Source organism: Scardinius erythrophthalmus, assembly GCF_964197995.2.
Source record: "Scardinius erythrophthalmus genome assembly, chromosome: 2".
Lineage (NCBI taxonomy): Eukaryota > Metazoa > Chordata > Actinopteri > Cypriniformes > Leuciscidae > Scardinius > Scardinius erythrophthalmus.
The window spans coordinates 25,165,907-25,191,219 of record NC_138222.1 but is presented as its reverse complement, the minus strand read 5'-3'; the positions used below and the strand labels follow the sequence as shown (position 1 = coordinate 25,191,219).

Genomic DNA, 25,313 nt, shown 5'->3' with positions numbered 1-25,313 from the left:
TCCCCAAATTCACCTCTCTAACAAAAACATGACCACCCAGTGTCTGAACGACCCACAGATTTCACACTAAACCAATATTTACAACCAGCCTGGCTCCTTTATCACCTCACACCTGCAACTCATATTACCGTTCCATAGTGAAGACACAATGTACTCCTGTGAAGCCCAAACACTGGCCATATCTTTTGTTTATCTCAGCAAAAATTAGGAACGAAGCACATTGATGGTTGTCCAGAGGATACCAGCTAATGAAACAAGTGAACAACGACTTTGAAAATCTCTCTTAAATTGCTGGTTCGGTTACACTTTATTTTAAGATGTCTGGGTTACAGTGCAATTATACAATTAAGTCCTAAGTAATAGTAATTAACTACATGTACTTAGTACTTATATTCTATATATACTATATACATGATGGCATAATAAGGCAAGGTATCTCAGTGTGTTTTACTGTGTTATGGGAAAAAATTAACCCGCAAATTAAACTTGAGTATGATTGTGTGGTGAAAGTGAATATCAAGCAGTGGAAATGTAATAATGCTCCTATAATAAGAAATGACTCATGTGAATAGAGAGGTATATTATAGAGAGGTCTATCTGTGAGACTACACAACCCAGTCCTATCTGTATCTATCCAAATTTAGGTATGTGAAGTGAAAGAGCATTGGTTTGCATGAGTAACTTTCTGACAATAGTTTAGTCTACAGCGATATGTGTACAAAGACCTATATCAATGTCATGTCCAAAAGAACTTGGGAAACTGTTTTACTTCTTTGATTATCAGAGCTTGTTTGTGATTCCCAGAGAAAAATTCTCATAAGTGATTGAAAGTTTGCATTGTGAGTGTGTTACACTGTCAGTGACATGCATTCACCCACCTGATATAAATAGTCCTCAAACACAAAGTAGTAATCGTCATTACTTGCAGTGAGCTTCACATCCTGAGAAGAAAAATCAGGCATTTTATTCAGAAACGGGTGCACCAGGTGTGGTAAAATCGGACAGTTTTTAATATGTAACAAAAAACTACAATCCTATTGCCATTATATCTGTTAATCACTTAGGGTCGAGACACACCAAAACGAAGGGTTGGCCGTCAGGCAGTCATTTAGCATCTCTCAGGCTAGTTTTGCGGTGTGTTTCGCACTACGGCTCTAATCGGACCTCCATTGGCTTTAGTCAGGTCGATTGAACATGTTGAATTGGCGTCGGGCCGTTGGGAAAAGAGATCATTCTGATTGGCTGTTCAGCTTTGAAAACCAGTGCACAAGAAGAAAAACAAAAGTTCAAGCAAATGACGATGACAAGAGGGCACACAAAGAAGGCGCTTATAAATTTCTTCTTCATCTTTTTGGAGCATTCCAATACGCAAATATTTTCATAACGATATGGCCGTATGTAGCCTAATTAATATAAGTGAAGACAAACTGATCAGCATGATTCATATTCAAAATGGTAAGCAAGCATTGCTTTGTTACAGTGTGTATATTCGCATTCCTAGTTCACTAGTTCATATTCTCTTTTTTGAATGGTGAATACACTGTCATCTGCTGTGGTAGACAGTTATTATCTCTCATTTACAGTATGTTTAAAACCAATTTTTTGCCCAGACGCAGCTGACGTGAGCCGACACCACCGCCGCTAGTTCTTTGGCTTCAGTGTGGTATGTACTGGCCTTAAAGCATACATGGAAAACTTGATCTTGGAAGAAATTAGTCTTTCAGAACTGTTACTCTATTGGTCAAAACCTATTTGAGGAAATTTCAAGAGAATAAATGCAGCATACAAAACCATTTCTATCAAATAAACTGCATTGTAAATGTACCTTATATATTAGGTTGTCCACAAGCAGGCCATGATGTATGACTCTGGCCTTCAGCTGTTCATAATGTGTTATGACCTGTTTAATGAAATAAAAACAAAAGAACTGACAAAGTGAATTCATCTCAGTCAGCTAAATTAGATTAATTAATACATAATGGACAAAGAAGCACCTATACACAGATCAAACTACCCCCAGTCATTACAGCTAAATAAATTATAATAACCAATTAACTAATTAAATTGCTATTGTAAGCAGCATATTAATAGGATCGCTTTCAATCACTCAATCATGTTATGCTCTCAGTGGGACCTCCAGCTGAAAATGTCTGGCTCAAAAATTAAATGTCACAATAAACTGGTGCAAATAATACATATAATGGCAGTAAAAAAGACATGAAGTATCAAAGTATCAAGGAATGATCCCATGCAATATATAGCAAGGTATACGATAGGGTTTGGTGATAATTTTATGTATTATCTAATGAAATTCTTGACCTTGGCTGTTGGTCTGTGCACAGCTACGTGATGTTTGCGTTTGTGAAACACTATTAGCGCCGCAGTTCACTCAGTCTTGCTCAGAAAAAGCACAGACGTTTTGAGAAATCAAGATGAACAAAAACACGACATGAAATAGAAATACAATATCCATGTACTTTCTTCACTTTTTTTGCATCTTTTTTAAAAAGCTCGATGCTGGTTGCAGATACAGTATTCACTGCCATTATATAGATGAGTGCGAGCTGGAATTTTTTTTTCAATTCCCTGTGATTCATAAAAGAAAGAAGGGCGTTCTACATTAGTACAACACCAGGGTGGGTAAATAATGACTTAATTTTCATTTTAGGGTGAACTATCCCTTTAAGACAGCCTCTAAGTCTTTCTTAAAGCCCATTCCCCTCCTGAAACCCAGAGGGACAGGATAATTTTTCACATTTTGCTGTGAGGATAGGCATGACAGCTGTTCACTGTCATCCAGACAGCGGCTTTTATCAGCAGTTACATAATTGTTCCACCTGAAACATTTTAAACTCTTGTGATTTCCCCTCTTCCCCTCTGTCATTCCAACGGCTCCTGTCCTGCCCACATCTACAGCACAAGCTCAAAAGAGTGAGGGATTACTCTACTTGTTTAAATTGTGTCGCCCCACGCCGGGTGTTTGTCTTCGCATTAACACATAGAGAAAGAACATTCTCCAGATGCCGTTTCACTGCTTTAATGGAGGGCCAAGGACTAATCAGCCAGCTGAGAGACACTGTTTCACGTTTGAAAATGGCAGCTATTAGATGCCCAGGGTGAAAAAAAAAATCACAGGGGGTACCTGATCTGTAATTTATGCCAAACAAGAAGCTCAAAGCTAATTGTATTATTGAGAAGGATGATGTACAGTGGGGAGAACAAGTATTTGAAACACTGCCGATTTTGCAGGTTTTCCTACTTACAAAGCATGTAGAGGTCTGTAATTCTTATCATAGGTACACTTCAACTGTGAGAGACGGAATCTAAAACAAAAATCCAGAATTATTGTATTGTATGATTTTTAAATAATTAATTTGCATTTTATTGCATGACATAAGTGTTTGATCACCTACCAACCAGAAAGAATTCCGGCTCTCACAGACATGTTAGTTTTTCTTTAAGAAGCCCTCCTGTTCTCCACTCATTACCTGTATTAACTGCACATGTTTGAACTTGTTACCTGTATAAAAGACAGTCCACACACTCAATCAAACAGACTCCAACCTCTCACAATGGCCAAGACCAGAGAGCTGTGTAAGGACATCAGGGATAAAATTGTAGACCTGCACAAGGCTGGGATGGGCTACAGGACAATACTGCCCTACAAAGGCAAAAGACCTTAAGTCGCTAGAGTGTGGAACTGAGAAAAATGACTTTAAAGATTTTTAGTTGTCCCGCTTAATTAATTATAGGTAGGACACTGGAAATTTGGCAAATATATGTTTTAGTAATGGAAATTATATACATAAAAAAATCTTGAGCTCAAACTTGACTTTTGACCACTATTTTAAAGTTACTGTACTCTGCCTTTGTATTGTCAGCAAAAAGTGAGAGGTCATACCAAGGCAAAAGGCAGTAACTTCCACATTATCAATATTTAGTTGCTGATCACCATTAACAAAATCATTATAGTCCACACCTGTATAAAATCTAGTGATCATGGCATTTATTTTGTATGATTTACAATTATTTATAGCCATCTACTTATTGCTATCCTGTGCTTTGGTTGCATTCTGATGGCATTATTAATACATTTGACATGACAAAATACCTCCTATTAGTCCAGCGTTGACTCGACCGCGTTTAGGGCGGGGCTGAAGGCGAAGTTTTGGCACTCTGCCAGCTAGTTTGCGAGCTTTAATTCATGGATGTATTCATCTGATAGCCTACGGCAATGTGTAACGTTTTTCTGTCAACTCTGCATAATCCTTCGCGATCGATATCGCACGTTTGTCGATGGAGCAGACCATACTAAATGTTCTGACCGCTCTGAGGACATCAGAAGTTAGAGCGACTGATGGCAGCTGTACAAAGTACACAGGATACACCGTAATTTTAATGGACATTAAAACAAAGGCAGATAACCTTACAATCTGGTAGGTAGCATTGTTTGATTGAACACCGGCACCGTAACTTCATATTGACGCGCGGCTAAACAAAGGCAGAGCACCGTAACTCGTAATTTGAGCGTTCCAAAACAAAGCCAAAGAGCGGTAACTGATGTTACGGTGTTCTGCCTTGGTTTCTCATGGGCTTTTGGAAGTTACTGTTAAGACAAATCATTATTTTCTCGAAAAATAAACGGAATTGATTCAAGATACTTATCCACATGATAAAGAAGGTCTTGAATGTGTCAAAAATATAAATAACTCATTTTCGACCAAAAACGAAGTTACGGTCTTTTGCCTTTGCACGGCAGAATAGGCAAGCAGCTTGGTGAGAAGGCAACAACTTTTGGCGCAATTATTAGAAAATGGAAGAAGTTCAAGATGACGGTCAATCTCCCTCGGTCTGGGGCACCATGCAAGATCTCACCTCGTGGGGCATCAGTGATCATGAGGAAGGTGAGGGATCAGCCCAGAACTACACGGCAGGACCTGGTCAATGACCTGAAGAGAGCTGGGACCACAGTCTCAAAGAAAACTATTAGTAACACACTACGCTGTCATGGATTACTTTTTGGTCTAAACTCCACTCGCCGTGTTTGGAGGAAGAAGAAGGATGAGTACAACCCCAAGAACACCATCCCAACCGTGAAGCATGGAGGTGGAAACATCATTCTTTGGGGATGCTTTTCTGCAAAGGGGACAGGACGACTGCACCGTATTGAGGGGAGGATGGATGGGGCCATGTATCGCAAGATCTTGCCAACAACCTCCTTCCCTCAGCAAGAGCATTGAAGATGGGTCGTGGCTGGGTCTTCCAGCATGACAACGACCCGAAACACTCAGCCAGGGCAACTAAGGAGTGGCTCCGTAAGAAGCATCTCAAGGTCCTGGAGTGGCCTAGCCAGTCTCCAGACCTGAACCCAATAGAAAATCTTTGGAGGGAGCTGAAAGTCCGTATTGCCCAGCGACAGCCCCGAAACCTGAAGGATCTGGAGAAGGTCTGTATGGAGGAATGGGCCAAAATCCCTGCTGAAGTGTGTACAAACCTGGTCAAGAACTACAGGAAACGTATAATCTCTGTAATTGCAAACACAGGTTTCTGTACCAAATATTAAGTTCTGCTTTTCTGATGTATCAAATACTTATGTCATGCATTAAAATGCAAATTAATTACTTAAAAATCATACAATGTGATTTTCTGGATTTTTGTTTCAGATTCTATCACTCACAGTTGAAGAGTATCTATGATAAAAATTACAGACTTCTACATGGTTTGTAAGTGGGAAAACCTGCAAAATCAGCAGTGTATCAAATACTTGTTCTCCCCACTGTATTTAAAACTGCTTGGTCTGGACCACAGTACGATTTTAGGGCTTTTGTAACATTTTGAAAGACATTATGCTGTTATAAGTGTGCCCAGGAACAAGGAAATTATACGTCCTTAATAGAGGCTGCCAAACCACCTAATCAAGCAGACTCGAATATGGTTTACAAGTACGGACCTTATGCGCCAGAGAAACGAGGGTGCCGCCATCTTTAGAATATTGTCTTTTAACTTCCGTTTTTGCGGTCGCTCTGTATATTTCTATGGCATTGCTGTCCAGGAGTAATTAGCTTTTGAAGTGAATTTAATTAATGTAAAGTTAACAAAAGTTATCATGAGGATTGTAATGTTTAAAGCCGATGTCTCAACAAATGTCAGCAGGCCGGGAAGATTTTTAAACGAGCCGTTCATTCATAAATACGCAAGATCGCTGTGAAAATACAGACCGGAAGTCAAAAGACAACGAGAACAGCGCTGAAAAGGGGCGGGGCTACATAAGGTCTATACATCAGAGAAAATCGCTTCCTCACCAACCAAACACACTATATTCTGATGTCAAACTGACTTGAATTCGTTCCAAAAGCTTTACTGTGAAAGCATGTTCACCTCTTCTTTTTAACTTCTGTTAACCCTCAAAAAAAAAAAGTGCAATGATTTTACTACCTTTTACCTTTTTAACTGTAATTTGCATGGCATATAGAACGTTTCAGTCAAGAATGCTTCTGATAAGTACAAATAAATACCCATTAAATGTCAGTTCTGGCACATGTTCAAAACAACTGCCATAAATGTCAGTTGAGATATACACAAACAGTTTAATTTGTTTAAATGTACATAAATATTTATGGTAGGTTTACATATGGTTGAGGACCTGTAACTGATTTTGTGTGTATAAAAGGGGAGAGAGAAATATTTATACACTACCGTTCAAAAGTTTGGGGTCTGTAAGATTTAAGATTTTTGTTTGTTTTTGAGCCTTTTATGTTTACCAAGGGTGCATTTATTCGATTAAAATACAGTAAATACTGTAATATTGTGAAATATTATTACAATGAAAAATAGCTGCTTTCTATTCTAATATATTTTAAAATATTTTATCATTCTAATTTGCTGCTCAAGAAACATGTCTTATTATTATCAATGTTGAAAACACAATGACCTTGATGGGCACAAAAAATGCATTCTGAAATTCAGTCAGTACCTCAGGATCATCAGTAGTATTTAGGATGAGAGTCCATAGCTGGGCCCTGAGACCCGTGGGACAGCCCTGCCTGCTGTACTGCTGCGCCGCTGCACTGTCTTGCTCATTTACCACTACAGAAACGCAGAAAAACAGGAGAAGAAGCCGCATTTGTTTTAGTAAACACATCTTGAGAGGCTCTTGTCATATCCAAAGCTAATCCTCCATATACTTTGGCCTTTCAGAGAGAGACCCTCTGTGGATGCGTCCAAAACCTAAAGCAGCTGCCTTGCCGCCTAGTCTGTCGATGACTAAACAGGCAGTGTTTTGTATATGAAGGAACATCTTACAGTAAGAAAATTCATGACATCAGGTCTAATGATCCAGAACAAATTAAAGTGAGAAATCATTAAGTAAGTTACACTACCGTTGTTTGGGGGGACCAAATATTTTGGGAAGGGTTTTAATGTTTTGTTTTGTTTTTAAAGAAAGATTTTTATGATTTTTAAGTGTCTAATGCCCACCAAGACTGCATTTATTTGATCAAAAATACAGTAAAACAGTAATATTGTGCAATATTATTACAACTTAAAATGAAAGGTTTTTATTTCAATATATTTTGAAAATAATGGCAAGGCTGTATTTTCAGCATCATTACTCCAATCTTCAGTGTCACATGATCCTTCAGAAAACATTATAATGTGCTTATTTGGTGCTCAAGAAATGTTTCTTATTATTATCAATCTTGAAAACAGTTGTGCTGCTTAATATTCTTGTGGAAACATGATGCATTTCTTCAGGATTTTACTGATGAAAAAAAAAGTTCAAAAGAACAGAATGTTTTGAAATAGAAATATTTGGTAACAAAAAGATTTATTTACTGCCATTTTGATTAATTGAATGCATTCTCGCTGAATGGAAGTATCAATGTTTTTTTTTTTTAAAGGTAGTGTAAATGTTTTTTCTCACAATAAATGTGATCATAATTTCATAAAACTTATTTTATTCTTCTGATTGCATAGCATCATGGGATCTCACAGCTAAGCTGCCTTCAAATTCTGATCAGACTATTATTTGAGGGGAAATGGAATGGCAAATATTAAACAAATATTCCCAACAAGACAAGAGTGATAAAGCGGTTTTAAACAAGCATTAGTGTCATGATAACGGCAAAAAGAGTTTATTTTTACCTTTTTTTCCAATGAGAATGTGCTCACTCTCAAACAAATCTGTGTTGAAACAGCAGAGAGATAGTGAAAGATAGAAAAGAAGTGATAGTGCAAACAGACCATACAACACAGATATTTACAAATGAGTAGTGAGCCTCTTTGGTAGCTTTAAATACAATATAGTAAATACAGAATTTAGGGAGTCGGAACATATTACACAGGGTGTATACAGTGGGTGAAGCTTCTGGTGACTTGTGACAAGTTAGTAGGAGAAAACAAGAGAAACATCAACTACAACTATTTGGACCAGTGCGAAAGGACTTTGGGACCTGGCGGGAGTGGAGCTCAGCCCACGTAATCTTCCATTATTCCATAATCATGTTATGAATGGAATGAGTAAATAAATACCTGGGGGAACATGAGTGTGATCATCTATACCAAGCTGCCCATAAGTAAGACCCAGTTCTGGATATGTTTCCCTCTGCAACACAGAGAAATAATGGGCCACAATTATCAAAATATTTGATCCCTACAAAAGGACAAAGTGGATTAGGTTTATGATAATTCATCTATTTGAATTCTTGCAAAAGAATTTGGCCAAATTTGTTTCACATAAATCACTTCTTCTAATGCATGCCATCTGGGTGTGATGATACACTTATCTCACGAGACGAAACGATACACAACATTTGGTTCCCGAGAACGAGATGAGATGATGTATAAACACCATTTTTAAGAAATCTTCAATGATGAAATAGATGACTGGAAAAAAAATTATTCAAAATGCAAAACAATGCAGGTGTACTTTGAAGTTTTAACTAATCTAATGCTGTCGGTAATTATTATTTTGGTAATCGAGTAATTGGCTGGTTATTTTGACAATTAATAGTGTAATCTGATCATTTTTGTGGCCATAAAAATAGACTTAAGTGAACAATAGCCTTTAAAATAACTTAAAATAAATATAATAACAATAAGGCAATGGTAATTGGTTCAAAAGCAAGTAATCCTATGATTTTATTGAACAACACTGTTAAAATACATTATGTAATCATATAAACATAATATAAACAATCAACTTATGTACATTATTATATCAAATGACTGCAGAGGAAGCCAAAGGCCTGGTGATTGTTGTTACACTTTACAGCATCAAATCCTTGTTTAATTTGGCCAAACAACATTAAATTAAAATGTCCACTTAATCTTTAAATATATGAAATATCTTTATGATAGAAATGCTACACTCACTGTAATTTCTTGAACAATAACAAACTTTGTTTTGAAATCGCGATGAACAACAATTTGCATATTTAGAAACATATTGATGTATTCCCCTGTGTTGGCCTAGCTTTATAAATGATTTACGTTACAAATCTGGTGAAATGGCGCATGTTGCGTTGCAAGATGAACGTTATAAGAGAGCTAAACTCACAGCATATGCAGAGATGGTGTTTGAGTTACATGCTCAACACATGTAAATGATAACAACGCAATGAAACAAAGCGTGTCAGACTTTATATGTTTTCTCAAATGCACGTTATTGGAAACCCCCCAAAAAAACAGCAAGGATTTACCACAAACTCAACTCCGTCATGCTGATTTCGCGAGACAGAAAAAAATATCGTCACGTTTTAATATCGCGAGATCTCGTCCACAGTGAACACCAAGATAGTTTTCCACAATCATTTCAATTTCTCTAGAACTCTTGACTTAATTACTATAATTTGTTTATAGAAATGGTTTCAGATGATTATCAGCAGTTGCAATGCCAATTGTTTGTCTTGACATGAAAATAGAAGAAGCAAAATAAAGAGAGGGTGACTCACCATTTGAGGAATGTCACGGACATTGAGGGAAACCTGGATTAAACCCCAGTTGCTTCTTACTGTTAGATCTTCACTGCGATCATTATTCAGATTTCTCAAACCAATCAGCACCTACAAGACAAGTAATACATTTCATATTACCTAAATAAGAATACTTATAGTAAAAAGTACTAGACACGACAAATGCTAAAACCTTTGATAACATTTTCTACAAACCCCTTCTTATCCCAATTCAATATGCCAAATATAAATAAACCATTCATCAAGAGGTTCTGTGGTGCTATCAAAACAACCTCTCAGTCAATTCTCACTCAGAGTAATTTAACCGAACATTTCCTGAGGGAATCCAATCAGCTGCTTCATATCCATCCCAATCTTTCTCATTTGGACCGGATGTTTTAGAATAAACTGATTAGATTATGTAAACGAGACCCACCTCAAGGAAGTCTTTGGGTGCGTAGACAGGCCTGAATTTGCTTAGGTCTGCAATTAAATAAAGAATACAGAGATCTGAGTGCTTCCAAACTTGTATGTAATGGCCTAGCAATTAGTGTAATTGAAAACAAGAGCGCAACAGAATATGGTTGACAAATAACACGGGCAACATACTAGGATGCTAATCAGAACCTGTTTTGTTTACATTATACTTAAAAGCCCAATGGAATGACTTGGTAAGATCTACACTTAAGTGAAAGGAAGAAAAAGAAAGGAGAGGGAGACTCAAAATATTTACATTTTGATATTTAAAAAGCTATTTAGAGAATAAAGACTTGATGCCAAACATGATGCAAATGATGAGATTCAGGATGATGAAATTCTCTGAGGTGCATGATTTTGATAATACACAAACTCAACATTTCGGAATAATTCATTTTGGAATAAAATTATTGTTTTAAATTATTGAGTATTTTTGAAAGAAGTCTCTTAGGCTTAGCATAAATATTAATATCCATTATAATCAATTATTTTTGGTGCTCAATTATTAATAATAGTTCTTATTATTATCATTGTTAATGTCATAATTATCATGGTAGCAAGGAGACAAATTCATGAATAAAGATACTTTAATAAACAAAGCTGCTTTATATTTTTTGTGAAACTGAGATAATTTTTTTCAGGATTCTTAGATGAATAGAAAGGGTAAAAGAACAGCATTTATCTGAAATTAAATTATATATTATAAATTATATTTTAAATAAAATCACGATTCATCAGAAATCATTCCAATATGCAGAAATCATTGGGGACCAATGATCAAGTAGGCCTAAATGCAGCCTTGGTGAGCATAAGAGACTTCATTCAAAACATTAAAACATCTTAATTACTCCAAACTTTTGACTGGTAGTGTGCTGAGAGTGAGTAAATGATGTAAATGATGACCAAATGTTCATTTTGGGAGAAAGTTATTTCTTTAACATGAACAAAAGCTGCTGGCCTGGCAGTATTACGCTCTGTTTCAAATTCATGGCAAAATTGTAAGATAGACAGAATAAGAGAAACCAAGAAAAGAAAAAAAAGTGCAAAAGAACGCAAGCAGAAAGAAGAACGCAAGAAAGAAAGCTTTAGTAATTGGGATGCGGTCCAGGGATCTGGACATGCTCTGGTTTCACAGGCAGGGCTGTTTATGCCAGTGTCCTCCAGAAGGCGGTAAATGTTATCATACACACTGCAAACTGATAGCATTGTTATGGAGCTGTTATACTGCTCAGGGCTTCTGTGTGTGAGCCAAACCTCTGTGTGTAAACATTCTGCAATAGAGTGCATGCATTAACACGCACACACACCGAGATGTAACCTCGAACACATGTCAGGGGTTGTGAATGTCTACATTACCTGGTTCATCAGTTCCCATCTCGTTCCATTTATTTGTCAGCTCTTTCTGCTCTGAGACGGGACGCTATAAAACGAGAAAAAGAGGGAAAAAAAAAACATATAACTGATTAAATGAATATGTAATAGATTCTGTGTTGTACATACGCTGGTTTAGACCTTTACCTTTCGTGCCAGTGGGATTCCTAACTCAGAGCACATACTGTTCAAACTCTTCAGGATCCTCTTCTCCCAGCTCACCTACAACACACACACACACACACACACACACACACACACAATGCAAAGGGTTCAAAACAAAAGTATTTATTTAGTCAAACAAACTCAAATAATCAAATAGTAGAGTGTCCATGGTAACTAATGACTAGAGGGAACACAGGAAACTGAAAGTCCAATATAAAAATGAAACCAAAACACAGGCAAAATGTGACAGTAACCACCTAGATCATATGTGAAAAGACAATTTACAGCCAAAACAGGCAATTTCCTAATGAAATACATGTTTTAAAGCTTAAAAAGGTCTAAGTCCCTTTCAAGGAAAGTCGGTTCACTCGGCGGCCATATTTGCAACGCCTCCGGGCAGCCATTTTGGTCATCCAAGTTCTATCTATTTGAATGCGGGAATCCTGAAATCTCAAAAACTGCTTGCCAAACTCACAACTAAATAACCCATTTCAAATCAGCAACAAAATCTGACATGAACTGTCCCGTTAATGTTGTTTCTTATGCTCAAATAGAGTTAAAAAAAGCTTAGTTTTCAGGCTCGACCAGCCAATGCGCATGTGCAGTCCTAATCGCGAGTCTCAGGTTTCTATGGGAACCCGAGCTTCTAACGGCAGCTGCAGTGACACAATGACTTTACCAATCAGCGATTGGCTCTTTTACTTTAGAAGGCGGGTCTATTCCGTCATATTGCGCGTTGCAGTTTCTCCCATTCATAAGTAATAGGAGTGAACCATCTTTCTATATCTATAGTCTTTGTCGAGGTTGAGCAAAAAACCTAGGACTAAATCGTGAAAGTAGGTTTGTGAAATAATCTCCAATATTTAACGAACGATTCGATTGACAGCAGTGGTCCAAGAGGCAAAGTTGCTCAGAATGAGTTCTACCATATGGTATGAATGTCGTGGGCATGTGCGAAAAATCGTGTGATATACAATATTTTACGCACTTTAAAAACGCGGAGGCACCCCCCAGTGGCCGATTTCTTTTGAATTTCTCACAGGCCTCTAGGGCCGTGAGTTAAACAGGCCTTAGCGAGTTTTCCTTGTCTGACAGCCGCTCAAACTTCATTGGCTGACGATACGTGTCCAAGGTGCCGCGATTGAATTCCGGTTCCGATTTGTAAAAAAAAAATTCACCAGGGTGACAATCAAATCCGAAACGTGCATCCAACGACATAAGACACTTGAGTCTGCGACGAATGGCTTAGGAGTTATGAGCCATCACATACCTTTGATCGCTGTGGCGCCACCATCAGGCCGATTGGGGCGAGCCTTGGTGACGTTGTAGACTGGGTGGGTATTACCATCCCTTGAAGTTTCAAGTCTCTGCGACTTATGGTTTGGTCTGCCCGATCACTTTTAGGGGAGAATGCTGATCCTTGGAAATTCTAACAATTTCTAACAACCCCTTTTCTTGAACCCCTATAGAAATAAGAGAAAGAATGTGTACCTGGGCTTTGCGCATATATTCCAGGGGCTCTTTGACGTGTTCAGGAGATGCTCTGGGGTGCCCAGGGGGAGGCAGACTTCACCACACATAAGACACAGAAGCATGGACAAACCATCAGTTACATTAGTTTAACCTCAATGGAAACCTACAGTCAAAATTAGACCTTACTTATGCAATTTCTGTATTAAAAAAGAAGTCAATTTTCATTCTAAGAAATGTTTTAGAGTGCAACAGTGCCCGCACACTTTTCAGCGGCCTTGGTTTCGGAAGCATTTCTCCCATTAATTTTTCCCATAGGCACTTAAAATTGTTGGTGGGCCTGTCCCATTACCCACACTTGCGGTCTTGGCACACTAGAGAGTGTGTGCATGTGACAGTTAATAAGTGAGCAGGTCTGAAAAATGCCAAAGCGCAGTACACTTAAAGCTGCAGAGCGGTATTTAATGCTAAGAGAATCCATTCATTAGTTCTGGAACTTGTCTAGGAAAACTTTTCAGTATAATTTAAATTAGACATTGCATATAACTTGTTAAATTGTAAATTAAAATGTTTCTATATTTTGTAATGATGATGATCACAACATATTGACATTACTTGGACGCAGTCACCTCTGATAACAAATTACTCTAAATTGCAATGTAGACACATGCATTTTCTGTAAAGCTGCTTTGAAACGATACATATTGAGAAAAGCGCTATACAAATAAATGTGAATTGAATTTGAATTGGTAGTAAAACGTAAAAGTTTGGAAATTGTATTGGTGCAGATACGCAGATTGCATCTGCTTTTTATCACTTAATATGAAGCACCACATGTAAATTGTGTTTGTTATATAGGTAATGACCAGACATTTTAAAGTTTGAAGTGTACTGAAAATCAAAATGTGTAAATAAAGCTCTTGCATTTTTACAGCACTATGTTGTAAGTGTGTCCCATTGGGTAATCAAAAATTCTACGCATACTTGCAGTCTTTGCACCCACTTGAAAACTTTGGCCAAATACAAGAAATATGTCATGCAAGTAGACAAGTGGTGAAGTGCAAAGGCTACAAGTATGGGTATTAGTACAGGTCCTCTGTTTAAGGGTTATAAACTAGGACTGTCAATAGATTAAACATTTTCATTGCGATTAATCGCACCCTTTTTCACTTATCGTGAAATTAAGCATACACCATTTATCTTGTTTAACATGTTTATTTTGTCATCATTTGCAATATCCAGCAGAGTAAACCATTATTCTCACAAAACTGTATTTTCTGCAAGCTTCAAGGTAAATTTAGGTCTTTCCAAAAAAGGATATTTGGGAGACTCCAAAAGGACACTGTACAACCAAATGATTTAAGGAGTCCATACAATTCACACGTTTATGCACATCAAAGCATGTTTAGTTCAAATGATCCATTTAGATTGCTTCCCCTACGATAGAAAATGAATGAGATTTTCCTTCCGGAACCCAACTGTTGCACTCTATTGTACCCATATACTGTATTGGCTCCTCCCACTCTGAAACCCCTGACATACACCAGACTTTCACATTAATGTCTACACAAAAAGACATTTAGCAGACACCTGCTCCATATTCCATTATCAAACTTTTTGAAGCCAGTCCTACACTTCTTTGTTTCAGTCCCTTCAATATTTTCTCAGCCCCATTAGCTTAAAACAGTCATTTTAGAATAAACACATCACCAAAAACATGTATCTACAAAACATCTGACAATGCTGTCCTTTCAAACAAGGAGCCATATGTTTAAAGGTATGCATTTTTTTCTTCTTCTCATCTCTAACGATGTCCAGCTCGAACAGTTTTATGGGCTACACTCTGTAAAAGCAATATTGTACGTCAGACTCTCCATTAAGTCCTGTCCTGTATTTGTACCTGGATCCTTTTAAGCTTAATGAAGCAATTCTGTCTCTTGTCATTTTTACATTTTGCCAGAAAAAGTATCTGTCATAAAACTGTATAAACACTAAAACTGGAGGAAGAAAAACTCTCGACTTTCCCAATGTATGTGTATATGAGTGTGTGAGAGAAGAGAGAGAGTATATTGTCTTGTCTAAATCTCATGTCATCCTTTTTATTGCTGTTGATCTCAGTGTGGTAATACAAGAATAAAATGTTTTAGAAGAAACTGGCTAGTGTTTTTTAATGATATGCATTAGAAAAAAATTACAACCCAAATTCCGGAAAAGTTGGGACGTTTTTCAAATTTGAATAAAATGAAAACTAAAAGACTTTCAAATCACGTGAGCCAATATTTTATTCACAGTTTAACATTGATAACATAACAAATGTTTAAACTGAGAAATGTTACAATTTTATGCCCAAAATTAGCTAATTTCAAATTTGATTCCTGCAACAGGTCTCAAAATAGTTGGGACGGGGGCATGTTTACCACGGTGTAGCATCTCCTCTTCTTTTCAAAACAGTTTGAAGAGGTCTGGGCATTGAGGTTATGAGTTGCTGGAGTTTTGGTGTTGGAATTTGGTCCCATTCTTGTCTTATATAAGTTTCTAGCTGCTGAAGAGTTTGTGGTCATCTTTGACGTATTTTTCGTTTAATGATGCGCCAAATATTCTCTATAAGGTGAAAGATCTGTGTAACGAGGTATGATGTTGTGGGAAGAAGGAGGCGGGAACCGGCGAACATTCAACATATTTTAATAAATAAATCCACAAATACAAAAATGAAAATAAAAGCCAGCAGCCCCTCACGGACGACTGCTGGCAACACAAACCAAAAACAAAACATCAACTAAAACACAGGCCTGTCCTCTCTCGCTCTTCACTGTCGTCGCTCCTCCTTTATGCCTCCGCTCCTCCGTGAGAGATGCGAGACCGGTGCGTCTCACAGGTGTAGCTCATCATAATTACGCCACCGGCCTCGCGCCGTCCTCCCACGGCCCTCGGCCTCGTCCTGCTCGCCACATACCCCCATCGCCCCTCGCAGGCCGGGGGGTACCACCGAGGCTGCGCCTACTCCCCCCCCCCCCCTCCCCGGGGGGACCGATCACGGCGGCTGCGGTACCCGGGGGTATGGACAGACGAGGCGAGAGTACAGGAGACGGAAGCATGAGGAGCGACAGAGACGAGAGAGGGGAGAGAGAAAAAAAAAAACAACAACAAAAAAGAAAAAAAAAAAAAAACTTGATCCGGTTCCCACAACGCGCTGCCATCCGGCCCGCCACCCGCTGGGCGATCTTCTCCGCGGTGCCTGGCGGTGACGCTGGATAGACCTCGGTGGACGGCACGACACTCCTCCGCCGCCTGGTGGACGGCGACGGCTCCTCCAGGTTCGGGCAGTCGGCAGGAGTCCCCCGTTCCCTGCTCCTCCCCGTCATGGCGGATGGCAGCAGGCTCCGGCCCACGGCGAACGGCGACGACTCCTCCGCTCCCTACCGGACGGCAGCCGCCCCTCCAGCACCCAGGCGGCCAGCAGCGAGCTCGTCCGTCCCCCCGGCAACTCACTCCAGCGCACCGCCTCGAGCGTCCATGGCGACGGAAACTGCCCGCCATGCTCGATGGCACCGCGGATTCCCAACAGCGGCAAGGGCTCTTTGACAGCGCGTTCCTCCTCCTTCCCGGGTTTCGGCACCAGTGTAACGAGGTATGATGTTGTGGGAAGAAGGAGGCGGGAACCGGCGAACATTCAACATATTTTAATAAATAAATCCACAAATACAAAAATGAAAATAAAAGCCAGCAGCCCCTCACGGACGACTGCTGGCAACACAAACCAAAAACAAAACATCAACTAAAACACAGGCCTGTCCTCTCTCGCTCTTCACTGTCGTCGCTCCTCCTTTATGCCTCCGCTCCTCCGTGAGAGATGCGAGACCGGTGCGTCTCACAGGTGTAGCTCATCATAATTACGCCACCGGCCTCGCGCCGTCCTCCCACGGCCCTCGGCCTCGTCCTGCTCGCCACAATCTGGACTGCAGGCACCCGGACTCTTCTACGACGAAGCCATGCTGTTGTAATAGCTGCAGTGTGTGGTTTTGCATTGTCCTGCTGAAATACACAAGGCCTTCCATGAAATAGACGTCGTCTGAAGGGGAGCATATGTTGCTCTAAAACCTTTATATACCTTTCAGCATTCATAGAGCCTTCCAAAACATGCAAGCTGCCCATACCGTATACACTTATGCACCCCCATACCATCAGAGATGCTGGCTTTGGAACTGAACACTGATAACACGCTGGAAGTTCTCCCTCCTCTTTAGCCGGAGGACATGGCGTCCGTGATTTCCAACAAGAATGTCCAAATTTGGACTCGTCTGACCACAGAACACTATTCCACTTTGAAATAGTCTATTTTAAATGAGCCTTGCCCCATAGGACACGACGGCGGTTCTAGACCATGTTCACATATGGCTTCCTTTTTGCATGATAGAGCTTTAGTTGGCATCTGCAGATGGCACGGCAGATTGTGTTTACCGACAGTGGTTTCTGGAAGTATTCCAGGGCCCATTTAGTAATGTCATTGACACAATCATGCCGATGAGTGAAGCAGTGTCGTCTGAGGGTCCGAAGACCACGGCATCCAATAAAGGTCTCCGGCCTTGCCCCTTACGCACAGAGATTTCTCCAGTTTCTCTGAATCTTTTGATGATGTTATGCACTGTGGATGATGAGATGAGATGCAATTTGATGTTGAGGAACTTGTTTTTAAAGTATTCCACAATCTTTTTACGCAGTTTTTCACAGATTGGAGAGCCTCTGCCCATCTTTACTTCTGAGAGACTCTGCCTCTCTAAGACATCCCTTTTATAGCTAATCATGTTACAGACCTGATATCACTGAACTTAATTAGTCGCTAGATGTTCTCCCAGCTGAATCTTTTAAAAATGTCTTGCTTTTCAGCCATTTGTTGCCCCCGTGCCAACTTTTTCTGAGACCTGCTGTAGCAGGCATCAAATTTGAAATGAGCTCATATAGTGGATAAAAGTGTAAAATTTCTCTGTTTAAACATTTGCTGTGTTATCTATGTTCTATTGTGAATAAAATATTGGCTCATGTGATTTGAAATTATTTTAGTTTTCATTTTACTCAAATTTAAAAAACGTCCCAACTTCTCCGGAATTCGGGTTGTATATCATGAATATAAAATGGTATATCACTTACATGTGTAATTCCCTGTAAACTGCATTTTGTAATTTCCTCTCCCAACCTACAAGAATAAAAGGGTCAGTGGCAGTACAACAGAGAACACATTCATCTCTCGAGCAAGTTGACATTTGACATGTACATGTTTTTTATTCCATTGAGTAGAATTTACATACCGTAAATATATATATATATATATATATAGAAGAAAAAAAGGAATAAAGAATTTTATAAAATATAAAAATAAATTATAATTTATTAAAATAATTTTTAATAAAGAAAATAATTTTTTTTATTCCTTGAGTAGAATTTAGGGTACATACCGTAAATATATCTATATATATATATATATATATATATATATATATATATATATATATATATATATATATATATATATTTTTTTTTTATTTTATTTTTTTTTTTTATTTTTTTTACGGTATGTACCATAATATGAAGGACTAAAAATGACAGAACGAAAAATAAATAAATAAATAAATAAAAGTAGAAATAAATAAATAAATGCAGAAATAGCGTCGAACTAGACGCGGATACGCGCGAATTTGACGCTCTATTCGCGTTTGGTGGGAGCGCAGAATAATGAACAGGCTGCGATGTCAAGATTGCATTGCTGGAATGTGTGTGTGTGTGTGTGTGTGTCAGAGAGAGGCACGGGCGCGATCGAACAGTGGAAACATAAAAACATACTCCGTCATTTTGTTCATACAGGACATCATTAAAACTGCAAAGTGTTTAGCCTACTTATATTTGTGTAAAACACAACATTGTGCTTTTGTCAAACTGTAAACTCTTGTCAAACTGTAACCTACAACTGTCACCCAACCAAAATCACACACACACGCTGTTTAAAAGCCAAAATGACAAGAAAAACCATAAAAACGAATGAAAACTGATAACTGCAATGCATTGCAGTGGACGAGGAAGCAGAGAATGTCCAAGTGTATTGGGTTAGCTATGCGTACTGTGATTGGCTCATCGCGTTTGGGGGCGTGGCTTAATAAATGAATGTAGAAATGTGGAAATACAGAAATAAATAAATGTAGAAATGTGGAAATACAGAAATAAATAAATGTAGAAATGTGGAAATACAGAAATAAATAAATGTAGAAATGTGGAAATACAGAAATAATTAAATGTAGGAATAAATAAATATATAAATAAATGCATATATAAATATATAAATAAATAAATATATAAATACATAAATATATAAATAAATGTATAAATACATAAATAAATACATATAGAAATGCATAAATAAATAAATAAATACATGTAAAAATACAGAAATAGCCATTTATATTACCAAAATGTATTTATTTTTACTATTATTTCTGCATTTATTTATTTATTTCTACTTTTATTTATTTATTTATTTATTTTTCGTTCTGTCATTTTTAGTCCTTCATACTCTAAATTCTACTTAAGGAATAATATATATATATATATATATATATATATATATATATATATATATATATATATATATATATATATAAATAAAAGTAAAATAAAAAAATTAGTAAAGTAAAAAATAAAGATAAGATAAGATAAGATAAGATAATAAGAAAAAAAGTAGTCTCTCAATCAATATGAGAGTGATTATGTATAATAGTAATAGGAGATATTCATTCTAATATGCTGATTTGGTGCTCAAGAAACATTTCTATATCTCTATATTAGTTCTGCCTAATATATTTGTAAAAAACATTTAAAAACATTCCCTAAGAACAGCATTTATTAGAAATAGAAATATGTTGTATGCTATTTAATGTAAATGTCTTTACTGTCACTTTTGATCAATTTAATTAAGCTTTGCTGTATATATATATATATATATATATATATATATATATATATATATATATATATATATATATATATATATATTACTGAACATAAACTTTATTTGAACGATACTGTATTAAATTAACTTTTATTTAAATAAATAAAAATTAATTCACTTTAAATTCATACGACGGTCGTACCTGATTCTTTTAACAATCTTCTCACATCATCTTTCAGTGTTTCTAGTTTAATTTCGGGTTTGTGCATACATTCCTAGAGAGAGAAAAAAAACACATCTCTACAATGAAATACAACAGCAAACGAAAGCTGGCAGTCAAGAATGCAGTGACCGTATATCGTGTTGCACACTCTGCAGTCAGTTAGCTGAAGCTACTCACTTTAGCCTGTTTCTCCAGCTGAGAGTGTAAATGAGTCCCTTTGAGCCGTTGAACTATCTGCGTTATAGAGACAGACAGCTCTGTGCTTTCGTCCATCATTATCACACTTTTAATGTGATGTCGATGTGATTTTTTTTTTCCCAACAGATTTTCATCTGTTAGCGCTGCAGCATCACAGAATGAAGCACCGTATCCAGGCAAATGACAACAAACCTTCAGGAAACATGTCCTCGACGGAAGGTTCCGACACTACAGGACTTTATTAAAGGGATAGCGAAAATGAAAATTCTGTTATCACCTCACGTTGTTCAAAATCTGTATGAGTTTCTTTGTTCTGTTGAATACAAAAGAAATCATTTAAAGAATGTTGGTATAACCAGACAGTTGATGGCAGCCAATGTTTTTTTCCTTCTATGGAAGTCAATGGGTGTAACTGTTCGGTTACCAACATTCTTTAAGGTGATGATACACAGGGCAACTTTTTGAGCAATGTTGCTGGGCAATCTTGCCGAACGATTGTTGCTTGGGCACTTTCTCATTGAAAATGGGCAATACATTTCTATCTGGATAATTTAGATCAGTCGTTGGCCTTGTGTCTCATCTGGTTGCCTGTTGACGACAACATTGCCCAGCAACATTGCTCAAAAAGTTGCCCTGTACATCATCACCTTGAGAAACAACTTGAGGGTGAGTAAGTGATGGCAAAATTTGGATTTATGGATGAACTATTCCATTAACAGTAATAAAAAAAAGTTCTCATGTTAACGACTCAAAATAATGAATTCCACAAAATACTACATGCCTTTATTAACATTAATAATAAGAGTTTTATGCTATCGACTCAAACTAATGAATTACACAAAATGTATAAATATTTTTTTTAAACTTTACAGGCCTATGCTATGTTAGTTCTCTAAAATATATATTAATAAATATATATATTCTTTTAATATATAATAAATTTATATTAAAATAAATTGTGATAAAAGGACAGGTCATCAAAATGGCCTCACATGTACGGAAATAGCTGCAAAGAATATTGCACCTGAAAGAACCATTTACCGGATCATCGAGAACTTTAAGGAGATGGGTTCAACTGCAGAGAAGAAGGCTTCAGTGAATGACCCAGAATGTCCAACAAAGAACTATGACCTTCTCTTGAATTGTGTCACCACCAGTGCAGAGCTTGTTCAGTATTGGCAGCAGTGGGTTTGGGTGCATCTGCATGCACAGTGAGGCCAAGACCTTTGGAGAAGGGCAGCAAAGAAGCCACTTCTCTCCAAGAAAAACACCAAGGACATACTGAAATTCTGCAGGAAGTACAAGGTTTGGACTGCAGAAGACTGTTGCAAAGTTATTTTCTCTGATGAAGCCTCCATCTGACTTTTTGGGATATGTGTAAAATCAATTGCCCGGACAAAAAAGGGAACGCTACCATGAGTTCTGTGTCGTGTCAACAATGAAGCATTCTGAGACCATCCATTTTTGGGGGTGCTTTTCAGGGGAGTGGGTTCACTCACAATTCTGCCCCAAAAACACTGCCATGAATAAAGAATGGTATCAAAACTTCCTGCGAGAGCCACTTCTCCCAACGATCGAGGAGCAATTTGGTGATGGTCTGCGCATTTTCCAGCATGATGGAGCATCATGTTCCAAGCCTCGGCAGGAGTGATGAAGAGACTCTGAGATCATTGCATTGAGATTTTGGACCCACAAAATGGACCTGGGTAGTTTACACCTTACTGAGGACAGAAGACAAAGACCAATCGGCAGAGGATCCACCCTCTACAGAAAGCAAAATATCTCTAAACTCTTTATTACCTTTTGGTTTATTTCTGTGGGAATGAGACATTTGTACCAGTCGCACTGAGACATTTCAAATGATACCAAACATGTAGTGTTGTATGATAATTGTTCACATTAACCCATATATAATTTTGGGTGAATTTCAGGTTATCTGCAGCATGGGGAGAAGAGGGGAATGAGGGGGTCAAGGGGAAAGAAATGTAATTTAAGACAATACTAAGGTGATTGACTCGAGGTGATTGACTCAGTGTGATTGCATCTGTGGTGGGAATGCTAATTTAGTTAATTTCCAGAAATGTCCTTTGTTTTTCGTTCCGCGGCCCAGACGGCTCTGCATCTTCCAGTTTCTCCAGTCTTACAGATTAAACCTGAACATGTATAGGCATGAACAAGCAAGCAGATTCTGTTTCTCTTTGCAGGAAGGCTGATAATGTTTATCTGACAGCAGCTATCAGGAATTAAAGCTTTTGGTCAGTGCTGGAGATTTTTGAGTTAACAAAATCTGTGTGTGGTCTTCTTCAAAACACTTACCTAAAGCCCTTTTATGTTTTACAACGTTTTATAGTATGTCTGAAAGCTGAATGTTATGTACTAGCTTTATAGTCAGTAGGAAGTCTTACATTGCCAAATCATTAAAACACATTCTGTAAACTCCTTTTTACTAATTACCTATAGTCATCCAGAACAACAATTAAAGTCACCATGAAATAGACCATTCTTATTTCATGGAATATTGCAGTATTTATTATAAATAAACAAAATTATTCAACCCCCATTGCATATCAAGTATATTGGCAAACTTTGGAGACATTCAACTGTTTGCAATGAACAAAATTGAAATAGCTCAACACAACAAAATTTTCAAGTGGTTTCCCCAAATTCAACTGAAAATGCAACTTTTAATGATTTATGCAGTCTCAAAATTATTCAGCCCCTTCATGACAAGCATATTTAGTACTTTGTAGAACAGCCTTTTGCTGTTATGACCTGCTGCAAACGAGATGTATTAACCAGACACCAGCTTCTGGCAGTGTTTCTGAGGAACCTAAGCTCATTCCTCATGAGCAATGGCCTCCAGTTCAGTAATGTTCTTGGTTTTGCGTGCTGCAACCGCCTTCTTCAAATCCCACCAGAGATTTTCTATGGGGTTTAAGTCAAGTGACTGTGATGGCCACTGTAGAATCTTCAGGACTTCTTCTGCAACTATGCCTTGGTGGAATTGGAAGTATGCTTGGGATCATTGTCCTGTTGGAAGGTCCAATGACGCCCAAGCTTCAGCTTCCTCACTGATGGCATGATGTTTTCTCCTAGAATTTCCTGATACTTCATTGAATCCATCTTGCCTTCCACACGCTGCAGGTTTCCAGTGCCAGAGGATGCAAAGCAGCCCCAGAGCATCACCGAGCCCCACCATGCTTAACTCTAGACAGAGGGTTCTTTTCAGCATATGCTTCATTCTTCTTCCTCCAGACATAGGGGAGTGCGGGGCACAATGTGACTTCAGTGTGTGAACTGTCAGGTCAGTATTAATAAGGTTTTTGCATCAACAAGCACAACATAAATCGTGATCCACAACTACTCAACAAAGATCTGAGGCATAGTTGTAGAATAGTTGACAAGTTGTTGCAAACCTTGATATTTGATATTATACAATAAGCTATACACACACACTAAAAGAATTTAGCATGTTGTAAAAGCTAAAATAAACCATTTAAAGTATGTTAACTTTACAGATCTCTTTCCAAAGCTATAAAGCATCTTCCAGGTTGTTTAAATTGTGTGAGAGCATGAGTGCTTTGTTCAGTGTGGAGAGGTCAGTGAATGACATAAAAGGGCCCTTAAAATCTCTTTCAGGATAATCAGAATAGGAAAACAGTATCCAAGAGTACCCAAACAACTTCACTTGTAAAAGTAGTTGTTCGGTTATGTGAAAGAATAAATAGAGTTATACTGTAGCACATTTCATGACTTGTGTACAAAATAAATAAATCCATCCATCCATCCATGTGTGTGTGTGTGTGTGTGTGTGTGTGTGTGTGTGTGTGTGTGTGTGTGTGTGTGTGTGTGTGTGTGTGTGTGTGTGTGTGTGTGTGTGTGTGTCTGGTGGTCCTGGTAATGTTATGGGGACCAAATGTCCCCACAAAGATAGTAATACCAGTAATTTTTGGCCTTGTGGGGACTTTTTTTGTTTGTTTGTTCAACCCCTATGAGGAAAACAGCATTTAAATCATACAAAATAGATTTTTGAAGATGTAAAAAAAGGCGATAGAATGTAAAAGGGGATATAATATACAGTTTATACAAGTCATTATGTCTATGGAAAGTCCCCATAAAACACCCATCACCGTATATATCACATAAACTAAAGTTTTTGGTGGCTTCAATATCTAGAGTTGTTGGTCAAACCGTCAAACAAAACTGACATATGAATACAGTCAACACTATAATTTGTGTACAAAAGAAAAAAAAAATGGATTTTACTTTTTTTTTTCTTATCAAGCTAAGGTTCCAAATTATGTTATTTCTTGCGGTGTCAAAATGTAATGATTATTATTATTATTATTATTATTATTATATATATATATATATACTTTTTTTTAATATAGGGGAAAATCTGAGTTGCATAACCTGAGTTGCCAGCAGAATAAGAAACACATCAAAATATAAAATTTTGGAGTTAATAACCAGGCGGTCCAGGCCTAAAATAAATACAACAACAACATTATTATTATTATTATTA

At 37.7% G+C, this 25,313-nt stretch overlaps 1 protein-coding gene across 2 annotated transcripts in view; it reads right to left on the bottom strand.

The window, feature by feature from the left end:
- The window catches only part of tbc1d19 (TBC1 domain family, member 19), a 29,559-nt gene extending 8,563 nt beyond the window's left edge, over positions 1–20,996 (bottom strand). The window contains exons 1-13 of one of the 2 annotated variants that reach the window (XR_014029362.1): positions 20,768–20,996; positions 20,570–20,642; positions 18,579–18,624; positions 13,455–13,530; positions 11,946–12,020; positions 11,784–11,847; positions 10,387–10,433; positions 9,951–10,061; positions 8,530–8,602; positions 8,143–8,181; positions 6,974–7,086; positions 1,826–1,900; positions 879–941 (exon numbers count right to left, since the gene is read on the bottom strand). Coding sequence is in view for 1 of the 2 variants with exons in the window: in XM_081355639.1 (XP_081211765.1) it covers positions 879–941; positions 1,826–1,900; positions 6,974–7,086; positions 8,143–8,181; positions 8,530–8,602; positions 9,951–10,061; positions 10,387–10,433; positions 11,784–11,847; positions 11,946–12,020; positions 13,455–13,530; positions 18,579–18,624; positions 20,570–20,642; positions 20,768–20,866 (954 nt within the window). In the remaining variant the exon portion in view is untranslated. The remainder of the gene's footprint in view (positions 1–878; positions 942–1,825; positions 1,901–6,973; positions 7,087–8,142; positions 8,182–8,529; positions 8,603–9,950; positions 10,062–10,386; positions 10,434–11,783; positions 11,848–11,945; positions 12,021–13,454; positions 13,531–18,578; positions 18,625–20,569; positions 20,643–20,767) is intronic. The other variant, XM_081355639.1, reaches the window with a different exon arrangement.
- Between the last annotated feature and the right edge of the window lie 4,317 nt (positions 20,997–25,313).